General features: G+C 33.3%; 1 protein-coding gene across 2 annotated transcripts in view; it reads left to right on the top strand.

The window, feature by feature from the left end:
- LOC117930769 (valine--tRNA ligase, chloroplastic/mitochondrial 2) overlaps window positions 1–25,453 on the top strand; it is a 50,856-nt gene extending 25,403 nt beyond the window's left edge. Inside the window, exons 12-28 of one of the 2 annotated variants that reach the window (XM_034851478.1) lie at window positions 3,407–3,555; window positions 3,658–3,775; window positions 3,889–4,005; window positions 5,563–5,783; window positions 10,162–10,251; window positions 11,278–11,389; window positions 12,776–12,886; window positions 13,051–13,188; window positions 15,969–16,019; window positions 16,105–16,217; window positions 19,002–19,140; window positions 20,418–20,522; window positions 20,663–20,764; window positions 21,877–21,949; window positions 22,108–22,274; window positions 24,863–24,999; window positions 25,034–25,453. In XM_034851478.1, coding sequence (XP_034707369.1) covers window positions 3,407–3,555; window positions 3,658–3,775; window positions 3,889–4,005; window positions 5,563–5,783; window positions 10,162–10,251; window positions 11,278–11,389; window positions 12,776–12,886; window positions 13,051–13,188; window positions 15,969–16,019; window positions 16,105–16,217; window positions 19,002–19,140; window positions 20,418–20,522; window positions 20,663–20,764; window positions 21,877–21,949; window positions 22,108–22,274; window positions 24,863–24,991 — 1,935 coding nt within the window. In that variant the 3' untranslated portion in view covers window positions 24,992–24,999; window positions 25,034–25,453. Of the gene's footprint in view, window positions 1–3,406; window positions 3,556–3,657; window positions 3,776–3,888; window positions 4,006–5,562; window positions 5,784–10,161; window positions 10,252–11,277; window positions 11,390–12,775; window positions 12,887–13,050; window positions 13,189–15,968; window positions 16,020–16,104; window positions 16,218–19,001; window positions 19,141–20,417; window positions 20,523–20,662; window positions 20,765–21,876; window positions 21,950–22,107; window positions 22,275–24,862 lie in introns of both variants that reach the window. The other variant, XM_034851477.1, reaches the window with a different exon arrangement.
- The last annotated feature ends 378 nt before the right edge of the window (window positions 25,454–25,831 follow it).

Raw genomic sequence — 25,831 nt, forward strand, 5'->3', positions numbered from 1 at the left:
ATATGATGATACATACACTTTTAACTATTTTTTATAATTTTTTAAAAAAATCAAATTTGAAGGTTTTTTCTTAAAAGAGTTATTATATTAATTGTTTAAAATGTATGGTAAGGTTAGAAATTGATTATAAAAATAAATAAAAAAATAAAAAATAAAAAAGATGTAAAATAATCCTACATGAAAAGTTTCATTCTTGTTGTTAAAGGCACACATGAGATGTTGGAAGTTAAGTAAATTCATTCGTGCAATGGATATTAAGGAATCTTCATTTGAATGATTTGAATGGTGATGTTGAAAATGATGGTGGTTGGCAAATAAGAACCTTTACATAATATACCTTTTTGTTATTTTGGATTTTTTTTTTCGATAAGAAAGGAATGATGACAAATTTGAAATGTGTGAACTTTGGAGATGACAATTGCCAACATATGCGTACGTATACATTCTTGTTTTCCGTTTAATACTATCTTTACTTACCTATCAAAAAAACATATAATTACATATAACTAGTTATAATCGAAACTAAAATTCATGTTTAAAAATTAAAAAATATATATATATATTTTTGTGGATTTTGTGATGAACCTATGCATTAAATTCATATTTTGTTAAATCGAACGTTTTAGAACTCTAGTTTCAATGTTTTCATGTGATATAACATGTTTTAACTCTTTAAATCCTATTATCATTCATGAAATTGGTTACATATTGAAAAACATAATGATATTGAAATAATATTTGTCTATTCACTGAATATATTTACAATCTATTCATAATGTTTGTAGTGAGAAAACAAAGAAACTACTCTATTATAAGCCTAAAATTATTCCACTAAATCAACCACCAATTATAAGAAATAAATCAGTCCTAATTATAGAAAATAAATCAACTGTAGAGATAAAAAAAAAGAAAAAAATCATTGCACCAAACTCCCCCTCAAGTTGTTGATTAAATGCCATAGTTAAGCTACAATTCCCTTGGTCGTCAGTATATTGGTCAATTGTCTTATCTGAGGATATATAGGGGGTAGTTACTAATTCATTATCATGCTTCTCCTTGATGAAATGGCGATCAATTTCAACATGCTAAGTTTGGTCATATTGAACTGGATTGTGAGCTATACTGATAGCCAACTTCTTGTTACCGTAGAGCTTCATAAGACCTTCCCAACTTACTTTAAGATCATTGATAATAGTTTTTATCTAGAGAAGATCACATATTCCATGCACCATGGCTTGAAATTCTGCTGTAGCACTTGACAGCAATCATAAACTGTATCTTAAAGTTATCAAATTCCCCACTAAGAAAATACGGTAGCTAGATTTTGACCTCTTGTCAGTGACTGATCATTCCCAATCAACATTTGTATAAACCTTAAGTGTATTCCTCCCTCTTTTTGAAACAAAATCCCATTGTTAGGAGTTGACTTCAAGTATCTAGTGTCCGAGTAACCGCCTCCCTGTGTACCTCACTCACCACACTAACAATATGTGATAGGTAAATTAACTTACCTATCTTCATACCTCTATCTCTCAACTAGAGGACTCAGCACTTAATCAAGTTTGTGACCAACCTCAATGGATGTATTTGCCTACTTGCACCCCAAGAGTTTGGTTTTTCTAAGGAGATCTAAAATATACTTTTGCCGTGCAATAAAAAATCCCTCCTTTGACTAAGCAACTTCAATCCCAAAAAAGTATTTCAGTCCTTTTGGGTCTTAAATTTCACATCTAATCTCCCTAGTATGATCACCTTGGTTCTAAATATAATTCATATTCTTCATTGCCTTTGCAAACCTTCCAAAGAAAGCTCTAGGGGATTGTTTAAGCCTATAGAAGGCCTTCTTCAATTGAGAGACCTTCTTCCACTTGAAATTTTCTTCTAGACAAGGTTATATCTCCATATAAACCTCATTCTCTAAATTCCCATGGAGAAATGGATTCTTTACATCGAATTGATGCAAGGGTCAATCAAAGTTAGTAGCAAGGGATAACTATATATGAATAGTATTTATCTTTGCCACTATAGAAATGGTTTCTTGGTAATCTATCCAATAAGTTTGAATATATCCTTAACTACCATTCTTGCATTATATCTCTTAAGTGTCCCATTTGCCTTATATTTTATTATAAATATCCACTTACACCAAACTTGTTTTTATTCCTAATAGGAAGATCCACAATTTCCTGGATATGATTTTTTTTCTAAGGCACTCATCTCCTCTTACATTGCATTCCTCCAATTCTCATCCCTTAATGTCTCTTGGAATAGTTTTGGGTATGTCAATGAAATTATGTTTGGTAACAAACACTCTATGAGATGCAGAAAGATTAGCAAATGAAACAAAGTTGGTTAAAGGGTGTTATAGATGAAGGACCTCTACCTTTAATCAACTTTTTGATTGGTTGGGTTCTAGATGAGGGTTGGTGATTTTTTGTATCCCCTTTTCTTTTTGTTCTTGCCTTTTGGTGCCTTTTATATACCCTCGTATGCTTTGGGTCAGCCTTCAGGCACCCTTTCCTCCTCTTCATATATATATATATATATATATATATATATTATCTGTGCGTTTATTTATAAAAAAAAAAAAAAGGTCAGAAAGGTTTCAACAAGAATTGAAAGTCCGAGATTGATAGGTAGAGGACGGTTCTATAGCTGAAAATAGACACATTTCTTAACCTTATAAATCTGAAAAGATTTGGAAATTGATACTTGAGAGATTGATCACCAAACCAAGTATCCTCCCAAAAACAAATTTTAGTGCCATCTTCAACTATCTAATAGAAAAATAAAATTTTCATATAGCTCTTGTTTTGCAGGCTCGGTGGTGCTTTGTTCCATGAAGATGTTTTGGAAATTGAACATATTTTAATACAAGATATAACATACTTATTGGCATTCTAGAAAAACATTTCACAATTGATAGAGCAAAGAGTAAATTTAAATCCATCAAATTAATTTCATCCCTTTTCTTTTAATGAAAGAAAAGAATTAGATCTATCATTATTTAATTTATTACTATTGTATTCTATACAATAAAGATGCTGGATTGCATTCAAAGTCTGGTTTCAAATAATAGAAAAAAACTAGATGATCTGTTAAACAAAATAGAATTTCACACTGTCAGTATATTGCCTTTCACTACATCAGTAGTAGTTCAAATTGGTATAAGTTCTAGACTGTTGATTTATTGTGCTTTCAAAACCTATCCTCACTTTCAGATTCCTTGATTGTTTCTAAGGGTAGATAGTCCCTCAAAGTTAAATGTATTACAATTTCTTAATTTTTTCAGTTTGCATCTTTGTTTTGCCTTTTCTTTTCAATTTGTTATTCCTTAAATCCATTTCAAACAATTGAAGATGGACAACCTGATTGCTAGAGATTTTCTAAACTGCCAATGTTGCAGTATGTTGATAAAGACTTTGGAACTGGTGTGCTGAAGATAAGCCCTGGTCATGATCATAACGACTACCTTCTTGCTAGAAAACTTGGTCTCCCAATCCTTAATGTAATGAATAAGGATGGGACACTTAATGAGGTTGCTGGACTGTACTGGTAATGTTATGGAATAATTTCATGGGGTTGTTAAATGCTTGTTTTATTCAAAAGAAGTGTTTTGCTTCTGTTTAATGTGTGTAATGGCACTTGCAATATCAGTGGCCTTGATCGGTTTGAGGCACGGAAGAAACTGTGGTTAGATCTTGAGGAGACAGGTTTGGCTGTTAAAAAGGAGCCTCACACATTACGAGTTCCCAGATCCCAGCGTGGTGGAGAAGTGCGTTTACATTGCTTTTCTCTTATGTTCTTCCAAATTTGAGAGTTAAATATTGGTGGATAATGCTCTTTTACAAGGAATTTCTTCTCACGTTTTTCCCCCCTTCTAATTAGGTAATAGAGCCTCTAGTGAGTAAGCAGTGGTTTGTAACTATGGAGCCATTAGCTGAGAAGGCTCTTCAAGCAGTTGAAAGAGGAGAATTAACCATTATGCCTGAAAGATTTGAGAAGGTATTTATGATTAATTATCTTTTTATTCAGCAGCATATGACTCCTTCAGGTGGATTTGAACTTCTTCTGTTTCTTCTCTTTATTATTTGGTGCTGTAATCAACTCTGTACTTTCAGCAGCTTCTAGCTAGTGGAATGGTGACCTGCTTAGAATTGCATGATTGTAATACATGGATGAGTGTCACCTGAATGCTTTCCATTCCAGTATTTTGGGAGGGGAAAAAAGGGAAAATCCCCAAAAAGGAAAACAATATTATAAGACAAAAATACTGAAACAAATTCTGTTTCATTTTTTTTTATAAGTAAATGGCAATAGTATTAATATGAAAGCACCAAAAGGGGCACACCAAAGTACATATGGTGTATACATTGGCCCCAAAGAGCACAAAAAAGGATAGGGAAAACAAAAACACTCCCTCCCTCAATTCGACCCCAACCAATCAATAAAATCAACTAAAAACAGAGTTGTATTTTCTATAAACAAATTAGACCAAGATAACAAGTTGCACAAAACAAGAATTTCAGCCTTTGAACAAAGAGCTCCACTTTCTTGAAATATCTTCTATTTCTCTCTTCCATATTGTCCAAAAAAAGACATAAAGGTGCTATTCTCCAAACTTTTTTCTGCTTTCTTCCAACAAAAAAGTCATGCCACCCTAAAAGGGTCTCTGTAACTGTAGAATGGATCACCCAATGCACCCTGAAAATAGAGAACAAAAGCTCCCACAACACCCTTGCCTTCTCACAATGCAAGAGCATATGATCAATAGACTCCTTATGAGCATAACAAAGGGAGCATATAAATTGTATTGGATTAGAATACAATTTGTACATCCTATTTTTACACAATTACCAATAGTAAAGTTACTCTTACAACTTGTCATCCTACAATCTTTCTCATAAATCATGGATCAAGTTCACCTACCAAGAAAAAAGGGGGGAAGAAACAAATACAATTAATAGAAAATCATTTCATTGACTAGGCTCACAATCAGATTCCTAAGAATTGGCCAACAAAATCCTACAAGCTTAAGCTTTTAGGAAAATTGGTAGTATAACAAATTTTTACCAACAAAGTGTCCAATTCCTTGTTGGCCAAATGCGGATCCTTTGTCTTCTTTTCATAATTGAAAATAATTAATATTCTTTTAATTTTTTATAGAAAATTTTTTGACATGTCTTAATATATATTTTAAAAGTAATTATGTAATTCAATGAAGATAAATGCATAACTGAAAAGACTCATTGGTGATAAATTATTGAATATAAGCATTATTAATCATTTCTATTTTATCAATCATTCTATACTTTTACTATTATTGAAGGGTGTCGTCTCTGGGTTAAATTTTTGGCTCTGCCCCTGCTCTATGACCTCCTTTTTTGGTCATTTTAATCTACACCATGCGGATGCTTTTTGAACTCATGTAAAGATACCTTTAACCATCAACTCAACTACCTTCATATGATTGGTTATCAATAAATTAGTCTACCCTTAGTTGCTTCTTCAGAATAGTATCCCACTCATACTGAACATTGCATGGGTTTGCTTCAATTACAGATTTATAATCACTGGCTATCAAATATTAAGGATTGGTGTATAAGCAGACAACTATGGTGGGGACATCGCATACCAGTTTGGTATATTGTTGGAAAAGACTGTGAAGAAGAATATATAGTTGCTAGGAATGCCAACGAAGCTCTTGAGAAGGCTCAAGAGAAGTATGGAAAAGATGTGGAAATTTATCAGGAACCAGATGTTCTTGATACTTGGTTTTCAAGGTTTGTTATCCATGAAATTTAGCATTTGTTCGTTCTTGTTATGGTTTACTTGCATACAAAAATCCTAAAGTTTATCTTATTAGCATCCTTGTCATAATTATGATCATTGTCTGGTTCAGGTGGTGGATGATCTATTTATTTTCTCTTGGCTTTAGCATATAGCTACAAATGTTTACTTATTTTTCAATTTAAGAAAACTGTGTCTTAGAGCTAGACCTAGTCAACTGTTTTTTTCTTTTTTTAAAAAAAAAAAAATTGCCTTCAAGCTTTTCTCTCTGGCACATCTGACAGGACAGTAATCATTTAAAATAAGAGTGGTTTGAGTGTAGATGCAATTATTTACCACTTGGTGCCATCTTTCCCTTTTTTGTCGTCTTTCCTCTTTTAAGAAACCTTGACATTACTTGTCTACTAATATGGTTTCAAGACAATATCTTCCAGGTTTTTTCAAGCACATTATTGTTATAGGAGTCTTTCTTGAGAATGTATCTTCTAAGTACATCTATGTATTGCAATGTGAAACTTCATTCAAATTCTGTATACATCTTTGAAGTTTTGAATTTTAGTGGGAAGCTATAGTAACAGTTGTATTTACAGTTTCTCCAAAAATTATAATATTAGACATTTAACCAATATTTGGAAAAAAAATAAAAGAAAACTGTGAAAAGGGGCAAGAAGTAGCGTATTTCTTTCAACTGCTATTACGCTAACATTTTTCAGATTTTTGCCATATTTTCCATTCTATATATGTCCCTTATACTGATTTCTGATATACTATGATTCTGTGCTTTTCTTCAAATTCTAATTTTTGTTGTAATGGAATTGAAATAATTATTGAAGTCATAATTTCTGTTGAAATTTCATCTAGGTACTAGAAATTTTGCCTACATTAAAAGTCCAGTTCCTTAAATATTAAAAATTAAAATGGCCCAGTGGAGGTGCATTTAACGAAGTACATCATTTTAAAATTTTTTTGAAGTTGTTAATGAGAAAATAAAATGCTGGTTTGGCACCTCTAGAAGGCCTTGTCAAAGTGCCTCTCTTTAATTCTTCTTGTTCACTCTTGCAATAGGCATACTTGTGAGATTGATAACCAGGGCTGAGGAATATAGTTGAGGGTGGTTTTCAAGTTGGTAGAGATACTGTGAGAGTAGCTCACCTTCAAGCTGCAGATGGCACCATGTTTTTAAGTGTATTCACAACATTAAGCTTATTCTCAAGCTTTTTCTATTTGGTGCATATCTGCAACCTCCTATCTGCTAATGTTTAAAATTCTGATGCAAGTATGAAGTAGAATAACCCTAGGATAGTTTTCTACAATCAAATAAGTTGTGCTAGGGCTTCAATCTTTTAGGATTAAGGAGAGAAACAATGAACCAGAATTATGGCAGTAGGGGGAAAAAAAAATAAAGTATGGAACCAGAACAAAAATATGGAAAAGACAGGAAACCTTGGAGTTTCATTAAAGCCTTCTAAGAGTCTTATTTAGAAGAGAAGTAATGGAGTCTCACCATTGAAACTTGCAAAAACATGCAAAACAACTTAGTATTATTCATCATCAATTTCATTTCACAATAAGTAGCCTTATTATAGGCTTTAGAAAACCTTAAAAACTCAATAAAACCAAGTAAAAAACCTAATCTATATAGTAACTCATTAGGACTCTTATGATCTTATCACTCCTAAATCTTCCCAAATTGGAACTAAATAGGAAATAGAAACTATATTTTTGAACTAAAAACTTAACATTATAAAAACTTTTAGAAACTTCTAATAAAGAAGACTTTTAGATTCTAAAAAGGACACGAATATAGAAACTTTTTTTAAAACTAAAAAAAAAATAAAAAAGACATTTTGCCAAATCAAAATTTTAGAAATATACAAATTTCTTTTAAGGAGAAAATTTCAACAAAAAGCTTGTTAAATACTAAATGAAACTCAAATTTCAACAACTTATGTTAACTTTTGAGAACCTAAAATACTGCAAAATTACCTAAATACTTGTATCATATCTTAAGTAGAGCTTATGACACACAATACAATATGAGATCTAATGATACAACAATGCATACACCTTTAATTATTTTTCATAATTTTTAAGAAAAATCAAATTAAAAAATTTCCTGTTAAAAGAATTATTATATTAATTGTTTAAAATGTATGGTAAGATTAGAAATTGATCATAAAAGGGATAGAAAGGTAAAATAGGCTTATATGAAAAGCTACATTCTTTTTTTCAAAGGTTATGTTGGAAGCTAAATGAATTTATTCTTTGAATGAATATTATAGAATTTTATTTGAATGATTTGAATTTTAATATTGAAAATGATGGTAATTGATGTATAAAAGCCTTTTTTTTTAATATATTAGTTTTGAGAATATAAAAGTTGGAGGTTTAAAGATGACATATAAAGACATATATGTCAACACATATATGTACATATACTTTGTAAAATTTGGAACTAAAACTTTATCTAAAAATTTAAAAAGTTTATTTTTGTGATGAGTGTGAATCTCTACATTAAATTCATATTTTGTTAAATTAATTTTTTTTAAAAATTCTAGTATTCAATGTTTTCATATGGTGATATAGTTGAAAATCTTTAAATCCTATTAACTTTCATAAAACTAATTACATATTGTTCTATAGTTTATATTTTCAATATACATGTACATGCATGCATATTTTTTCTCTTTAATTTTCAATATATAAAAAACCTATGATAAATGATATATGATCCACAACACCAAAAACAAAAAAGGATATATGATATGTTTTACATGTTAACAACTATGGTTAATCCTCCTCCTTTGTCCCTAGGTTAACCTAACTAGAACCCTAAAATTCAAAAGATTTGGGTCTCTTTTTGCTTGAAGGCTAGTAAGAAGGTAAAATACCAATGATCTCCTCGAGCCAACTAGAATCTACCAAGCTTTTAGTTAGTATGTTGTGCTTGTGCTTGGGGATTGGGCATTCTGGTTATCTGTTTTTCCATTGTCCCAACTACCCTTGCTTTGAAGCTATTATATAGATTGGTTTCATTAGAAAGGATGGCCTAGTTTACTTCCTGGGCTTGTGAGTAACTTAATAGGAAGGAATGTGATAAGTTTTAGGATACAAGGAGATTGGTGATTGAATTGTGGGAGAATATTTAGGAAGTGTTTTTGAAAAGAGTTACGAAAAATAGTTTTTGAAAATTGTTTTACAATTTTTTGTAGAAAAAAAAAGTTAGTTTGGGAACTTGAAACGTTTTTAACTTGTTTTCTATATTTTTAAATATTTTTTTTAAAACCAACTTTTATTTGTAATGCTTTATTTTCGATCATTCTCCATATTTCTATAATTATTTATCAAAACAACCCTAAAAAAAAAAGTGAAAACAACTAAAATATGTTATTAAAAAAGCACCATATTTTTTGTTCTTAAAGAATAAAAGATTGGGGTATGTTTGGAAACCTTTTTTTTTTTTCCTTGAAAACAGAACAAAAGAACATAAGATTGGGGTATGTTTGGAAGCTTTTTGCAAAAACAGTTTTCTGTTTTTAAGGGAAAAAAAAAGTTTTTTGATAACATATTTTAGTTGTTTTCACTTATTTTTCAAGGGTTGTTTTGAAAAATAATTATAGAAATATGGAGAATGATTGAAAATAAAGCACTACAAATAAAAGTTGGTTTTATAAGAAATATTTAAAAATATAGAAAACAAGTTAAAAACATTTCAATTCCTAAATAGACTTGTTCTATAAAATATCAGAGAACAATTTTCAAAAAAATTATTTTTAGAATTGTTTTCGAAAACACTTTTCAAACAAAACCTTATTTTTCTGCGTTTTAGATACTCCTATACATTTTCTTTCTTTCTTCTTCTTCCTTTATATATGTATATATTTTTGAAGAATTTCTCATCCTTCATTCTTTTACACAATTTTTTGTTTTTGTTTTAAATACAATACATGCATAGTTTTAATTAAAAAAAGAAAAAAGAAAAAAATAAAGCTAAAGTATAGCATTCAAGATGGCTCAGAATTCTAAATTTCTTATTGTATTAAATCCTTCTTTCTGTGGTTTAAGGAGATGCTGCAACAAAGGTGTCTAATTCATTTTTAAAATTTTTCTGTGATAGTTAATTAGTAGATATGACTAAAACTTTGTAGCTGTTGAAATATATTAATTGTATTATATGTATTTTTTGCTTTGTTGAAATGAAGAGAGTTAAAACATGTGAAGACTTCCAATCAAAAAAAACATGTGAAGACTTGGACTTGTTCCATTTGACATGAAAACCTACTCTACATGCATGCATAAAGATGATAGTATATCCAAACAATATGAATCCTATGTATGTTGACTAGATGTATCTTGTTTGTTTTTCTTCAGTGCATTGTGGCCTTTCAGTACTCTTGGATGGCCAGATGTGTCTACACAGGATTTTAAGAAGTTTTATCCGACTACAGTGCTTGAAACTGGGTATATACTTCTATCACTAACGGGTGCTGCCTTAGCACTCCCTCTTTCTTTTTCTATTGTGTATCATGTCTACAACTAAATTTATTGATGCAAAAATGTGGCTGGAAAGACCAATTTGTGACTAAAGTAAATAATATGGATTCTTTCAATTCTTCTAGATATGGATGCTCTTTAGAACAACTTCCATGGCTTAAAGATATTATGTCTAATCAGAGAAGTACTGAACATGATGGTGAATTAAAAAATGTTTTTACCCTAGTATTGCTGTTTCTTGTGCATTTCATTTCAGAAATAAGGCATAGTTCAGTTTTCCTCTAAAATGACAGTGTATGGAAGACTTCTCTTTACAGACTTGTAAAACGAGGGAAAGAAGGGGAAGGAGCTACTTTGGAACAATAGATGTGGAAAATGCAACCTGATAATGATTTTTGGTATTATACCCTGAAAGATATTAAAAAATAGAAAAAGAACTAAAATGGAAAATTAAAAATTCCAATTGTTCTGAGAAGTGAGAAATTTTCTAAAAAAAAAAATCTTTCATGGCCTCCACATCACTTAGTTCTGTTATATATGGAAGAAAACTTTGAAGTGTTTGTGCACTCATGTGTGTGTGCACACATAAATACATATGTATAATACTCATTTCAAAAAATACTGTGAATTGCTGCCTAGATATATGTTGAATCAAAGATATATGCTAAGTGCCTAATTGGTGCCTTGCATCTATGCTGAATGCAAGTATATTTGAATATTATATGCCCAAGTTCTTAAGAAACTGTATCAATCATGAATAATATACATCTTTTTAAGTAAATAACTTTTGCATATTATGATTTCATATGTAGAAACAGGTTTCTAGGCTTGATCAATAAATATGCCCATAACATTGTATAGCCACCTATCCTCTTTTTAGACAGGGAGCCACCCCCAACGCTCATGGAATGCAAAATAGATTTTATTATTGATGAATCTGGTTTTGCATTTTCATCCCTAATTTTTCTAGCACCACCTATCCTTTTTGTACAGGCATGATATATTGTTCTTTTGGGTGGCAAGGATGGTCATGATGGGAATTGAGTTCACAGGGGCTGTTCCTTTTTCTTATGTTTATCTACATGGACTTATCCGGGACTCACAGGTGAGTACAATGCAGGAGTAAAATTATCTCTTCAATTTTTATACTGTGTAGTAAAGTAGCAACACTTGTTTCTAAAAGAGAGTTCTACCTTAAGGCCTGCTTTTGCCCCTATTCCTAAGCCCTTAACTTGGACAGTGCAGTAGGGGAATAAGGGATGGTGTCCATGATAATTGCAGACTGTGGTCATCATTCCATCTGACAGAACACCATGCAATTGGTCTTCTATTTGGCCTATGTGGTATGTCTAGCGCATAGTTTTAAAAGGCTCAAGGTGCAAAGTCCTCTTGGAGCCTAGGGCGCAAGGCGCAACTAAGGCGTGGGCTTTAGTGAAGTGAGGCGCACCCTAGTTTATATATATAATTTTATATAGTATGCCTGGAAAGGTACACTGCTGCTGCTTCTTATTCTTCTCTTCTTCCTCTACTCAGTGGCTTCTTCCTCTTCTTCTTCTTCTTTTGCACGCATGAGACAGGGAGCCCTAATCTGGGCTGAGCCTTTTTTTTTTTTTTTTTTGAATTTTGTTGGGTCAAAACGCAGCGTTTTGACCCAATTAAAAAAGAAGAAGAAGAAGAAGAAGAAGGCCCAGATTAGGGCTCTTTGCTCTGCCTCTGCAACTCATTTGTGGTTTGTGGAGGAAGCGTACCTTTTTGGGGCATTGTGCCTGGCCAAAGGCGAGCGCTTTGCTTGCTTAAGCCGCACCTCCTTCAACAAGCATCACCTAGAGTAAGGCAAGGCGCCGACGTTTCACGTCGCACTGCCTTGCGCCTAGGCGCACCTGAAATGCGCTTTTCACAACTATGGCCTAGAGAATGGTGAATCCTACCCAGGATCGGAATTGGGTATTTCCTCGGTTTCTGAGAACTTCATGGTTATACATCAGGATTCTCTGTTATATATTGCTTTATGGAGGATATATGTTTTTTTTTAATCATGCTTGTGTGTGTGAGCGTATGCATGTACATGCACATGCACACAAGTACAAAGAGTAGCAAAGCTATGGGCTAGAGATGAATTGCCTAAATGTACGAATCTGAGTTGCCATTTGCTCAAATATGTGTCAGATGACTCAGATCCAATCTGCATTCCTGATATTGTAACATTTGGTCCTGAGATAGACCGGAAAAAAAAATGCATTTTATTGGTTAAATTAGCATGGTATAACATCAATAGGTATCTGTAACTTGTATAGATGAAGAACAATACAACCTAGATCTCTTGTGTCAGTGAACATTTACTTCCAACTGTGAATATCTTTCTATTTATAATCACAACCATATTTGTTTTGATCAGCTGTTGGCTCTTTTCTTCAATGCATTTGAAGTTTACACCCTGCAATTCTGCTGTTGCTAATCCCTGTTTGAATAACTATGTAATGAATTCTTTCAGGGAAGAAAAATGTCTAAGACATTAGGAAACGTAATAGATCCAATTGATACAATCAAGGAGTTCGGCACTGATGCTTTACGATTTACGCTTGCTTTAGGAACTGCTGGTCAGGTTTGTCTTGCCTTCAAATGATTAGAACTACTGCATCAAGGCTTGCTGTGTATTTGCATCCTAGAATGACAGCATATGTTTCCCTTAGTGCTTCTTGTGCACTTGGCTGGTTCCTAACTGATAGCAATGGTTCATTAACAACTAATTTTGCACTCTTGTTCCAGGACCTTAATCTATCCACTGAGAGATTGACCTCTAACAAGGCCTTCACTAACAAACTATGGAATGCTGGGAAGTTTGTGTTGCAAAATTTGCCTAGTCAAAGTGATATCTCTGCTTGGGAAACTATACTGGCTTGTAAGGTTTGTGTTTTGCTCATTTTTGAGGTCAATTAAATCATGTTTGGTAACTTTGGTTTCTCAAGGACAAAACCCTACTTTAGAAATATTTATATATATGTGTGTGTGTGTATAATTCCCTTATGGATAAAATAAGGGGGATTTGAAAAGTAAGTGTATAATTGAGGATCCAAATGCAAAATCTTCAGTATGCATAAGGTATAGGATAAACAAAATGTCCCAAAGGTGTGAAAACTAAAATATGAAATTCCCCTATCTCTCAACATTACAAAGTTTACAATCCAGTAGAAGATAAGAGAGCATAAAAAATGGTCTCCTTTGAAGAACAAAGTCTCTCCATAAAGATACACAGGTATCTCTTTTCTCAGCTTACCTATAAAATCTAAAGAACATTTTCCATTCTTGAATGTTTAGCAGCATATAATCCTCTTCTTTACAAGTCAGTAATTCCCTGGACGTCACTGTAACTATGTCAAGTCAAGATATATTCAGATCAAAGACACATTTACTATCAAATAAAAAAAGTGGCAACTTTTCTTTTGCTTTTTTTTTTCTTTTTTCTTGTAAAACCCAAAAAAAAAAAAAAAAAATGAAGAAGAAGAAGAAGAAGAAAGAAACACTTTATTTATCACAAAGGTGTAGGATAAATTAGCTATTCTTCAAGTCAAGCAAGCAAAAATTGCAAAGTGAAGACCCTTTGAGTTTACACAGATATGTGACCCTACGACATAATCACCAAGCGCATCTATGTCCTAATAATCACTCTAGGAGGAAGTAAGTTCCCAACAGATGCCCTTATGATCCTCCCCTCTTAGCGAACCGATTTGCTGCATGCTTGGTTGATCTAGGCCATCCAGGAAACAAGTGCAAGTTTCAAATCAGTGAATGAACCAAACTGAAAGAAGGAACCTTTATTATTCCAACATAGATCTTATTTAAAATGTGGGAAAGGGAGCTGGATTTCTTATTTATGGTTGATGATTGATTCAAGATGAGAGCATTGCACCATTTCTCTTGAAAGATGTAAAAGAATTTTCAAATTTATGCATCTCATTTCTATGTTCCTGATAACTTTTGTATCCCCTTTCACTTGAAATTGGATAATTCCCATAAGTTTTGCTTCTACTAAACCATCCAACCAAGCTATAATCTCAGCCTCTACTGCCAATCTAGAGCAAAGTTTTTAAATGCAAGAGCGTAAAGCAAGGCATTTTTGTTCCCATGAGTGAGGCATAAGCCTTGAATCATTGAGGCATAAGCCTTTTGAGACCCTAATTTTTATAAGTAATAAATATGTAGAAATATATAAATAAAATAAAATATAAAAAATGAAAAACTTTCTAGAAAATTAATTTAAGTCAAAAAAACCAATACTAATATTTCCACAATTGAACAAAAAATTATAATATTTTACAAAAATAACAATCATAAGTCAAATATATGTAGTTAAAATGTATCAATTTAATTCCTCCTTTCCAATATCATCATCATCATCCTCATCCAATGTATCCATAGTAGGAAAGCTTGCACTATTAAATCCCTCATTTCATTTAATTCCTCATCTTCATCAATTAGTGCCGAGTTCACCTCCTCTTTGCCTTTGCTTCCACTTTTACCTGTCATAAAGTACAATGCAGGTGTAAAATATTACAACTGATGATTAAACTTACTATAGTTTATAACTCTAATTTTTTTAGTACTTCCTTGCAAAGTCATCATGTTTTCTTTTGCAAGAATGTGAAGGAACAATGTTGATCGATGGTGTTTGAATCTCTTCTCCTTTTGATGACACAATTCTAATGACATCAAGATTAAATAATTCATCATCTTCAAGCCAAATAGTATCAAGTAGGAGGAGGGAAACTTCTTTCTCGACAATCAATTCATCATTTGAATCAATCTCCTCCACCAATATTGGATCAATTTTTTGTCTCCTCTATATACTTTGCTCTCCCAATCTTGTGTTGTACCTCACATACTAGAGCATTCATCCTCTTCTGTTCAAGTTTATTTTTCTTTTTTGTATGAATGTACAAATGAATAAATAAATAAATACCAAATGCATATGTTAAGATTGAAATATCCAAATATTAAAATGTTAAATCTAAGAAAGCTAACATTAGAATAGAAATATATTTACTAAAAATTAGAAGTATTACCGATTCAAAAGTGCTTCAATTTCTCTCACATCCCAAAGCTCTACAAGTGAGGGTAAGGACTTGAATAGCAAACTTTGGCAACTCTAGTTTTGAAGCCAGAAACACGTTCACCAACTCATAGGACTTCTTAATTTTCAACAATCAATTGCAATACGACTTACAAATATTCACCTCTCGCTTTTCACCTCTTGCTTGGTCACATAAGATGTCAGCTGTTGAAAGTTCATAGTAATCCTACATCTTATCCATGCATTCAAATAATCGTTTCCTCACCTCATCTACATTAGACAACTTATCTTTATAGCGCAGTTGATCTTTCTATCCCAATTTCCTACCCTTAATAGGTTTTCCATGTCAGCATATCCAAGTATTTTCCTGAATTATCAAAAAAAAAATAAAAATCCAAGTATTTTCCTGAGCATCACCCTTGTTCATGCCCATGCTATGTAGGAAAAACTTGCAGTTACCACCAGCCTTTTTGTTAAACCCTGTTCTGCACATTGATATTGATGCAATATGGAAGATGTTTGCTTTATTTTGGTTTAGCAGCAATCATGGCATATATGTTTGAGAAAGGTTGATAATTTTCTGTTTGTAAGTTAAAATTATTTATGTTTTTTTCAGTTTGATAAAGAGGAGGCCCTACTCAGGTTACCTTTACCAGAATGTTGGGTGGTAAGACTGCTGTTGTAATGTGTTCTCTGCATTCTTGGTTCATGACACCCTTGTAGTTTACCAAATAACTTTCTTTAATTTTCAGGTCTCGAAACTTCATTGTCTCATTGACATGGTCACCACTAGCTATGACAAATATTTCTTTGGAGATGTAGGAAGAGAAACATATGATTTCTTTTGGGGTGATTTTGCTGATTGGTATGTTTGTTTAATATTCTTGCTGTTTTGTGCATGGAATTTTTTTTTATCTTTATCAATCAATATTTAGATAATGCAAAATTACTGATCAAGAAAGCTTAGTTAAGCACTTCAAGTTGCGTCATAGAAGAGTTAGAATGATCAGTATTGGAAAGTATGGTATACATTAGGAGCCCAAATCCTAGCAACTTAAGCTTTGAGGAAAATGGGTTGTCCAACTTGGTATCAAAGTCTCGTTTGGCGGGAGGCCTTATGTTTGAATCTTACTACATGTTTATTTCCCCGATTCATTGAGTTTATGTGTAAGTCTAAAGGAGATTGTCCATAGTTTGTTTGTCTACAAGCTTGTTTGTCTCTCCACATGCGGAAATGGAACTACATGTGAGGGAGGGTGCTAGAGAACATGGTACATATTATGTGAAGGAGGGTGTTGGAGAACATGATATACTACTATGGGCTCAAATCCTAACAACTTAAGTTTTTAAGAAAATTAATTGTTTAATCATAGGCAATAGTATGCAAGATTAAAAGGTGTTTTTTTTTTTTTATTATTATTAAATAGTTAAAAACAAAACATGTGAACAACGTGATATACATTCTAAAGCCAAATCTTAATTGCTTAAGCTTTTAGGAAAGTTGGTAGCTTTAACACAGTATCAAAGTTTTGGTTAACTAGAGGGCTTGAGTTTGAGTCATTCCCCAATCCATTTTTCTTTCTATTTATCTATGATTACAAAATTTGTGATTTGTTTACTTGTTTGTCTTCCCATGTGCAGCTATGAGGCCTCACAGCTGCACATGAGGTTCAATGTTAGAGCATAATATATTTTGTGGGTTTAAATCCTACTAGTTCGAGCATTTAGAAAAATCGGTAACTTATAGTATCATAGCTCCGGTTACCAATGTTTTCAAGTTTGAGTCATCCCCTTATTTCGTGTGTAATCATAAATTTTGTGATTTGTTTGTTTGCTTCTCTCTCTACATGAGGATATGAGGTCACACCAAGCATGATATGCATTGTAGACCAAAACTTTGGATAATTCGAGGTCTCAAGTTCCAATCCTCCTATGTATTTATCTATCTTTTTGTCTATGATTATAAATTAGTGATTTGTCTACTGGTTTGTCTCTCCACCTACAAGTCCTAGTAGTTAAAGCTTTTAGAAAAGTTGGTTATTCAACACGGTTATGAGAGTTCTAATTTGCTAAAATTCTCGAGTTTGAATCTCATCCCCTCAACAACCCCCCACAAATTTATTTATCTCTCTAGTTATCTATGATCACAAAACTCCATGTGTAACCTAAGCTTTTAGAAAAATTGGTAACTGAACATAGTATCAGAGTTATTGTTAAGCAAAGGTCTCAAGTTTGAGTCCTCCCCCTTCTTTGATCTATTTATCGATCTAATTACCTATGATCACAAGATTGTGATTTGTCTACCTACCTGTTTATCTTTCCATGTGCATGAGAGGGTGTCTTAGGCCATGATATACATTGTCGGCCAAAATCCTAACAGCTTGACTTTAAGTCAAAAAGGGCAAGACAATTGAAGAGAAGGATTCTAGAAGTGGAAGGTTTCCCAAATGTGGAATTTCTAAAATATTTGCTCCAAATTGAAATAAATAATGGCATAATTTATGCTTTCCAATCTCTTATGTTTTATGAAGTTAAAATTGCATACAAATTTGATGGGAGTAAAATTATCAATTTCTTACCTCTTTCTCTACCATTAGCAAAACATTGGAAAAGATAGATGAAAATGACTTCACAAGTAAAAGCCTTTAAAGGTAAAAGTAATTAGACATTGGTTTATTGTGCAACAAAATGAAGCTCTTTTGTCCTATTTTACTGTTCTCAAATTAGAAAATTAATATAGTACTCCTTTCCTTTGAATCTAGACAAAATAAGGGTTATAACACCTTTTTGAAAACATTTTTTTTAATGGTGGGAAGAGGTATGTGATAAAATTACCAGAAAGAACAAAATGTCTGATTTCTGAACCATCAAGGCAGTGCTCTATAATTTTCAATAGCTTTAGGCTTCAGCCAGAGTGGAGAAAATTTGTTATTCCTTTAAAATAAATGGTCAACATATTGATTATCTATAGCTTGATTTGTTCATATTTTTTCAGATATAAGAAAACATTTTCTGATATATGATAATGAACACTTCAGCAAAATACAAATAGAGAATTTTGGGGCAAAACAACAAAAAAGCACTTCAATGAGATAGAATATTGATTATTAAGGGTTTAAAATTTGTTTTTTTTTTCTTCCAAGTCAACAAACTCATGCCCACATGTATTCTGCTATATTTAAAAGTATAGATTCAATTCTTGCTGTCAAACTGATAATTTTCTTGTAGATTTATGATCATCATGGGTTGAATGATGTTTCAAACTCGTGTTCTTTTGAGTCATATACCTAGCCTTGTTATGTGTATGCCAAATATAAATCATAGGCTGGAAGGGCCTCATGTACACCTAAGTGTCAGAAGTCACCTTTCACAATAGTTTTTCTTGTTGTCTCCAGTATAATTTGAGATATAAGAATCTCCCAATCAAAGTAAAAAACTCTTGTGAAAATTGTAAAGAAGGAAATTTTATCAGAATATTTTTTCCAAAGAAAAATAATTAGTTGAATGTAGGTACTCTTCAAACTCTGGAGATCACTACTGGTTGTGTTTTCTTTATTGAGCCCCCCTTGTTTGAATCAAATGTTTTGCATAATTGTTTCCTGACTTTATTTCTTCTAGCAATGGTCAATGATTTGAATTTGTTTTCTAGGTATATTGAAGCCAGTAAAGCTCGCCTTTATCACTCTGGAGGTCATTCAGTTGCTCAGGCAGTTCTTTTATATGTTTTTGAAAATATACTTAAAATGCTACATCCATTCATGCCGTTTGTAACCGAGGCATTATGGCAGGTAATGGTCTTGTTATTTTAATGATAATATGTTAATTTAAATTCCTCTAGCTATACACCATAATTTCTTAGTCGCTCATTCTATGTGATCTTCTGCTTAGATATCTTATTGGGAGGATTTTTTTGAAAATTGATAGATGTCCTTTACATGGCAGTGCCATAATGACCATGCTTTTGATTGAAAGCTCAAAGTTCAGTATCTGTAGCTTATGCTCAACCACTGTCTTACAGAGGTTGTACCAATATTTTGCTGACTTCAAAGGCTGGTGAATGACATTATACATTATAATTGTAAAAATTATTGTTTGTTATTTAACTCTAAGCCTAGCCATTAGTGAAGTTTCCTTGGTAAAAAAAATTCTACCAGTAGAAATAATAGGAAAACATCCTTACTGGCATTTCTTTATTGCAGTCTCAGAAATCAATCACCAAATTAGATTCAACTTTAGCCAGTTAGCCTAGTTGAAACCATTTCATTTGCACTCAAAATATGGAAAGTATTTGCTAATTCTTTGTCTGGTATCAGCCCGCAGCAAACGTATCCAAGGTAATTTGAGATCTATTCAGTCATGCCTAGTTCATTGTGATAGCTAATAAGACATATCTCATATATGGTGTATCATGAATCAAGTTATTTCAAAAGTGTTCCTTTATGCGGTACAATGATTAGTGTGAAGAGAGAGATGCAAGGAATTTGTAGGATGCAATGGCATACCAAATTTGGCTAAATGCCTTGTTTCTATGGTTGTTTCTTTAGTATTTCTTCAATTTAAACTATAGGTAGCAGATGTCTACATTGATAGGCCTTTTCTTAAATATATGTGAATAGGTGATATGATGCATCACTTGTTGCTGATACCATTTCATGTATATTTCTACATGTTTTTCAGACTACATGCAAGATACCTTATTAGTGCTGAAAGATAGTATGTAAATGGGTGACTGTAATGATTATTTTTTTTAACTTTTTGTGCTTCACTTGTTCCTAAAACACCCATTAGCACTAAAAGCACTTCTGTAGTCAAATACTGCATCACCCAATATTTGTAACATAAGCAGGAGGTGGCTTTTTCATGTTTCCTCTAAAACCTTATCTTTATGTCGCATTGTATCTCAACTTCCAAGGATAATGGTTGACCTACAATCATTCATGCTAATGAATAAACTCCAAAAGATAGTATTCAATGTTGCCCTGTGGTGCTCCTGGGAGATTTCTGTATGATATAACAGTTAATTTGTTCATGTTTTAATATTATTTTTCCTTTGACTTATATACAGGCACTTCCCAATCGAAAAGAAGCTCTTATGAATTCTTCTTGGCCTCAGACTTCATTGCCAATGCATGCAAGCTCAATAAAAAAGTTTGAAAATTTACAATCTTTGGTGAGTAATAAATATGCTCTTCAGTAATGCCCCAATGCTTCCACACCCAACCCACCATAGCTTAAATTTTTATTACCTTATGTTGCCATCCTGAAAGAATCATCATTTTTTTTTATTTGGGTCTATTTTGTGGGACTTAGACTAGAGCAATCCGAAATGCTCGAGCAGAATACTCTGTTGAACCAGCAAAGCGAATATCTGCATCTATAGTTGCAGGCAATGAAGTCATCCAGTATATTTCTGTAAGTGCTATAGATTTCCTTCCCCATGATCTCTGTGAAAATCAATGCCTTGTATTTGATATCTATTTACAACTCTAGCTGGGAGGTTGCTTATGAGTGTTGTTGAAAAAGGAGAAACATTATTGCAAACATGCTTTCTTCGTATGCCTTGTATTTGGTGCACTATTGACGGTTAAGTGAGAATTTGCCTCTTAGGAATCCTGTTCTTAGCTTCTGTTGAGCCAAAATTCAATTGCACTCCATTCATAGTGCTGTCTGAATAGTAACGTTCTGTTGACTGGGCTTGACTATTTTAAGTGAAGGAGAACTAGCTAGAGCTCACTGAATTCCTGAAAATTGTGTTGTTCAAACATCCATCATGATTTGCACTTTATCATGGTTCAGAATTACATTTTGAAGGTTGGTTTTGGTTCTGTTGGTTTTGATCTATGTAAGATTTCAAAAAACAGGGAAGCATTGAAAGCTTGTTGGCCATTGAAATATTTAGGAAAAAGGACAAAAATGCAAAAAAATAAGAAACCCTATACGGACTTTATTCACTTATACGTGATTTTGGGCCTTGTTATTGGCAGATTTCTTTTGTTGTTTTATACATCAAATCCTAGTATCTATCTCATTGGATGGGTGATTGTTTGAGGCTGTGAAGGCAATAGAAATGGCTCTTGCAATATCACCATCTGTTATAGATACTGTAACTGTTGCCCAGAAGAAAGAAGAAGAACATGGATAAGGAAAGCAAATGTGAGGTGCCTATAAAGAGAAGTATGCAACAAATCCAAGGCCCCTCTAAGGAGAAGTATGCAACCAGCAAATTTATCAAGCAAGCCAACAAACTTCAAAAATGAAATTTAAAAACATAGGTTCCAAGAAAATCTATAACAAAACTTCAGACCTTCATCAGCATGACATTTAGAAGATATATAGGACCTTATCCCTCAGAATATCCGAAGGTATCTTGTTGTCATCAAAGGTCAACCTACTTTTCTTCTCCTAGTGTAATATTTGCTAAGTTTTTCACTTATATACTTGGAAGCATGTCTCTTTGCAGAATTCATGCACACATGTGCCTCCTGTGTGGTTACACATTAATCTGTATTTTTTGCTTGATACAGAAAGAGAAGGAAGTTTTAGCTCTTCTCTCCAGGCTAGATTTGCAAAACGTCCATTTTACTGATTCTCCTCCAGGCACGTTTCTTATATATTGTCTTCTTTCAGCCAAAGGCTAGGGAGATATTTATTTGTTCTTCAATTAGTAGTTGCTGTGACCCTGTATTTAGCTTACCACTATGTGTAGCTAAGCCATTGTTTATTTATGTGGATGTAAATATGCTGCTATGTTTCAGGAGATGCAAATCAATCGGTCCACCTTGTTGCTGATGAAGGTCTAGAGGCATATCTCCCTCTCTCTGATATGATAGATGTTTCTGCTGAAGTTGAGCGACTTTCCAAGCGCCTTTCAAAGATGCAAGAAGAGTTTGACAGGCTTGCAGCTCGCCTTAGCTCTCCTAAAGTAAGAACTGAACTTATGTTTGTGAACTCCTTCAGCTTTATTTTGATACATGCATATGAACAAAGTATTTTAGCAGGCCTAATGATGCAATTATATAACATGGTTTTAGGTTATGAAACTTATAAGAGTATGAAATGTTTGCAGATATTTTAACACATAACAGTGTCAAAATTTTCCTAGCAATTCAAATTGTGAGCTACACTCTGGCTAGCTGGCTATTCCGCTCAATTTTTGCCATGTCATTTGTGATCATAAAAAGGCGTCAATAGGCATAGAGAGAGTTTCTTGATGATAAGTGCAAAAACTTAAAACAGGTTGGTGAACTCAGACAAAAACCAGTTCTGTTGGGGGATACTTTAAAATGATGTAAAAGCCTTAAGGTGGCTACTACAATCAAATAACAGCAGACTTGGGTTCACCTTTTTAGCCTTTATGGTGAAGAATGAGGAATTAGGGTTTATGGAAGTGGAAAATAAAGTAAAATTCAAGAAAAAAGAGAGATTAAGGCTTTTAGCCTCTTATGGGTCTCACTTGCAAAAGCAAATAATGAAAAGAGGTACATAAATCATAGTGTTTCATTTGGGCTTTTTAGGAGTTTCTCCTAGAAGAAAATAGTGGAGTCTTTATCATTAGAGGATGTTGAGAATGCAAAAATTATTATCATTCATTTATATTTTTGTTTTATAGCAGTAAGACTTCTATAAGCTTCCAAAAACCCTAAAACCATATAAACCATAAAAAGGAAATTAACCTATGTAGTAATTGTTATTCCCTTGGAAAGCAATGCACAAGTTCTCTTGGATTTTCCCCATTTCACCTATTCTTTGGTGAGTGATGGTACAAAAATTTGTTTCTAGTAACATCTTTGGTTGAGGAAGTAACCCCTAGGTGATCAATTCCCTCATCTTTTCAAAGTGGCAAGATCTATAAGAGTTTCTATTTCTTCCATGTTAGGCCTCTCTTTTTCTAGTTCATCATAACCTAAATTTTCACAGCTTGTTTGATCAAGAAATTGAGTCTGCATTCCTCATGCATATAACCCATGTATACTTATCACCTACTGAAGGTTTGGTCTTTGACCTCCTCAGGCTTATTCTTAGTCAATGTTTTCCTTAGTTCTTTCCAAACCCTGTTTTCCCAGTCAGTTTCATCTGGAAATTTAGACTTTTGCATGGTTTGTGGTAATAAGGTCAATACTAAGGACATGCTACAGGTGAAGAGTGGTGATCAATTGATTATCTTTTCTTTATTGCCCGATAGCTTTGGGGCTTACTCAAGGTTGTTCAAACATTTTGGAAGAGACTAGGTAACCCCAGGAGCATGATAGACATGATAATGATTTATTTCATGGATTTTGAGGGACTCCTTAGAAGTAGGGTGCTTTAGTGGGTGGCTAGCCTCACTTTGATTTGGTTAATTTGGTGGGAAAGGAATGCTAGAGTTTTTGAGGATGTGGAGCTGTTTGGATACAGTATGGAATATAGCTTTTTTCTTCTCTTCTCTTTGGGTTTCTGCCTCTAAAGCCTTTGAGGGCATGCCTTTAACCCTCCTTTTGCCATATTGGAACCTTGTTTGTAAATCCAAGACAATAGATATGCAGGTGTAAGCAGTGTCAACCCCATCTACAGAGGGTTTTGTTATGTTAAACTTCAATAGATGTTCTTTGGGTAGCCGCCCAATGCAGCTTGGATTAATGGTATAGTGTTGAGAGCCTTTTCCAAACCTGCTAGAGAGGGTTTGGGCGTTAAGCAAAGATCTTATCACTTTTAGTTTTGTCTCAATCAAAGGATATGAGCCTTTCTAATCTGTTACTGAAGGGGATTCATCTATTTTATACTACTGGTCATGAGCCAAATTAACAAAAATTACCAAAATTCCCTTTTCTCCCTTATTTTCAATAAACTATAAGTGCCTCATCCCCAGTTTAAAATCACTTGGAAATGAAGTCACTACTTCCTATGTAAAAAGCAGGTGTTTTACTAGCTTTTGATCTGGAGGTGGGTAGTGTTATTTCAACCAGTGAGCATTAGCACGTGTAGTTCTAAACTGAAGTTGCAGTACTAAAGGAAGAGAAGTTAGAAAGTGGAATTCCTTTTGAACTACATAAAATGTTTAACGAAAATATAAATCCACATTGTGAAATGTTCTTCCAATCAAATTGGGGAATTCAAATCAAATCCAAATCTGTTGTCTCTAAATATGCAAACCCAAACCCTAACCTTCAAGACATTTGAGATTAGAATTATATAAAGATGAGGTAGTGACATAATTGTGTAGTACTTTGATTTGGAACTGTATCATCTTCCTTTTTTTCCAAAGAAAGGGAGGCTATATTGCTTTTGTAATTCTGTTGACTAACCAACCATATACCTTCTTTTTTTAAAACAACAGAACTCGTATCCCAGCTATAAATGTAATCTAGGATATCCTCTTAGAGGATGTACTGTTAAATGGCCGATCACTTTATGGTACCTTCCCACATCATGGCTGTTATCAAATGCATGAATACAATACACCTCACACCTCATGGCTGTAATCGAATACACAAAAACAATATTCCCCTGACATCTCTGTTTTGCCCTGGACAGTTTGTAGAGAAAGCTCCTGAAGAAATTGTTAGTGGGGTTCGAGAAAAGGCAGCAGAAGCTGAAGAGAAGATAACTCTCACCAAAAACCGTCTAGCTTTCCTCCAATCAACAGCTGTGGTCTCAAAATAGTTAACCAAATGGCTCTCCATCATGTTTTCCTTGAAATCCCAAAGTTTATTTTATTTTTGTTCCCATTCCTTTGGATTTGTCTCGACTGCCAGATCAATGCACCATTCTTGGTACTCGCCCATGGTTTAATAATGCAAATTTTGGATCTTGTGCATTGTAACCATGGGCTATGAACCAGTATGCTGAGAGGGCGGATAGTGCAATAAGATGAGGCCAATAAATATATCATGAAATCTGCATCAAATCGCTGCTGGCTTGTAGTTGTTGCTTCAGTGGACCCCAAGTAGTAATTAATCGTATACAGAGGTTGGCTTCTCTTGTAGCCCAAAGCTGCCAACAGAAGGTGTGGGAATGTTGATGTACAATTTACTTATATATAACTCAGCAGCATTTCGTGTATGAACTTTGATCTGCCTCCGCCCACAATTGATTTTTTATACATGACCTTATTCTCCTGTAAAATTCCATGATAATTTAATTCAATTCCACATGTATCATCGTTAGATACCAAGCATTAAAGTCAACGAATTGATCTCTGTAGTCTGAACCAGTCAAACTCACCGGCAGCTGTAAAGTGAGAATCTTACTCATCTTTTGACTGTTGAAACTTGTGTAATAAAACCTATTTGAGGGTTTTAGCACATTTGAGATATTTGTTTTTGTTTAGGACAACAATGCCATTTTACTTTTGTTCAGTGATTTAACTTTGCCTCAAACTCTCAAAAGATTTGTCAATGACGTCGTAGGTTACAAGGTGATTTTCCTTTCGACAAACTGAGATTCAATCTGATTTTAATAGTGGCTCTGAGCTCATGGCAACCATCCACATTCTCCAATTCC

Source organism: Vitis riparia, chromosome 14, assembly GCF_004353265.1.
Source record: "Vitis riparia cultivar Riparia Gloire de Montpellier isolate 1030 chromosome 14, EGFV_Vit.rip_1.0, whole genome shotgun sequence".
Lineage (NCBI taxonomy): Eukaryota > Viridiplantae > Streptophyta > Magnoliopsida > Vitales > Vitaceae > Vitis > Vitis riparia.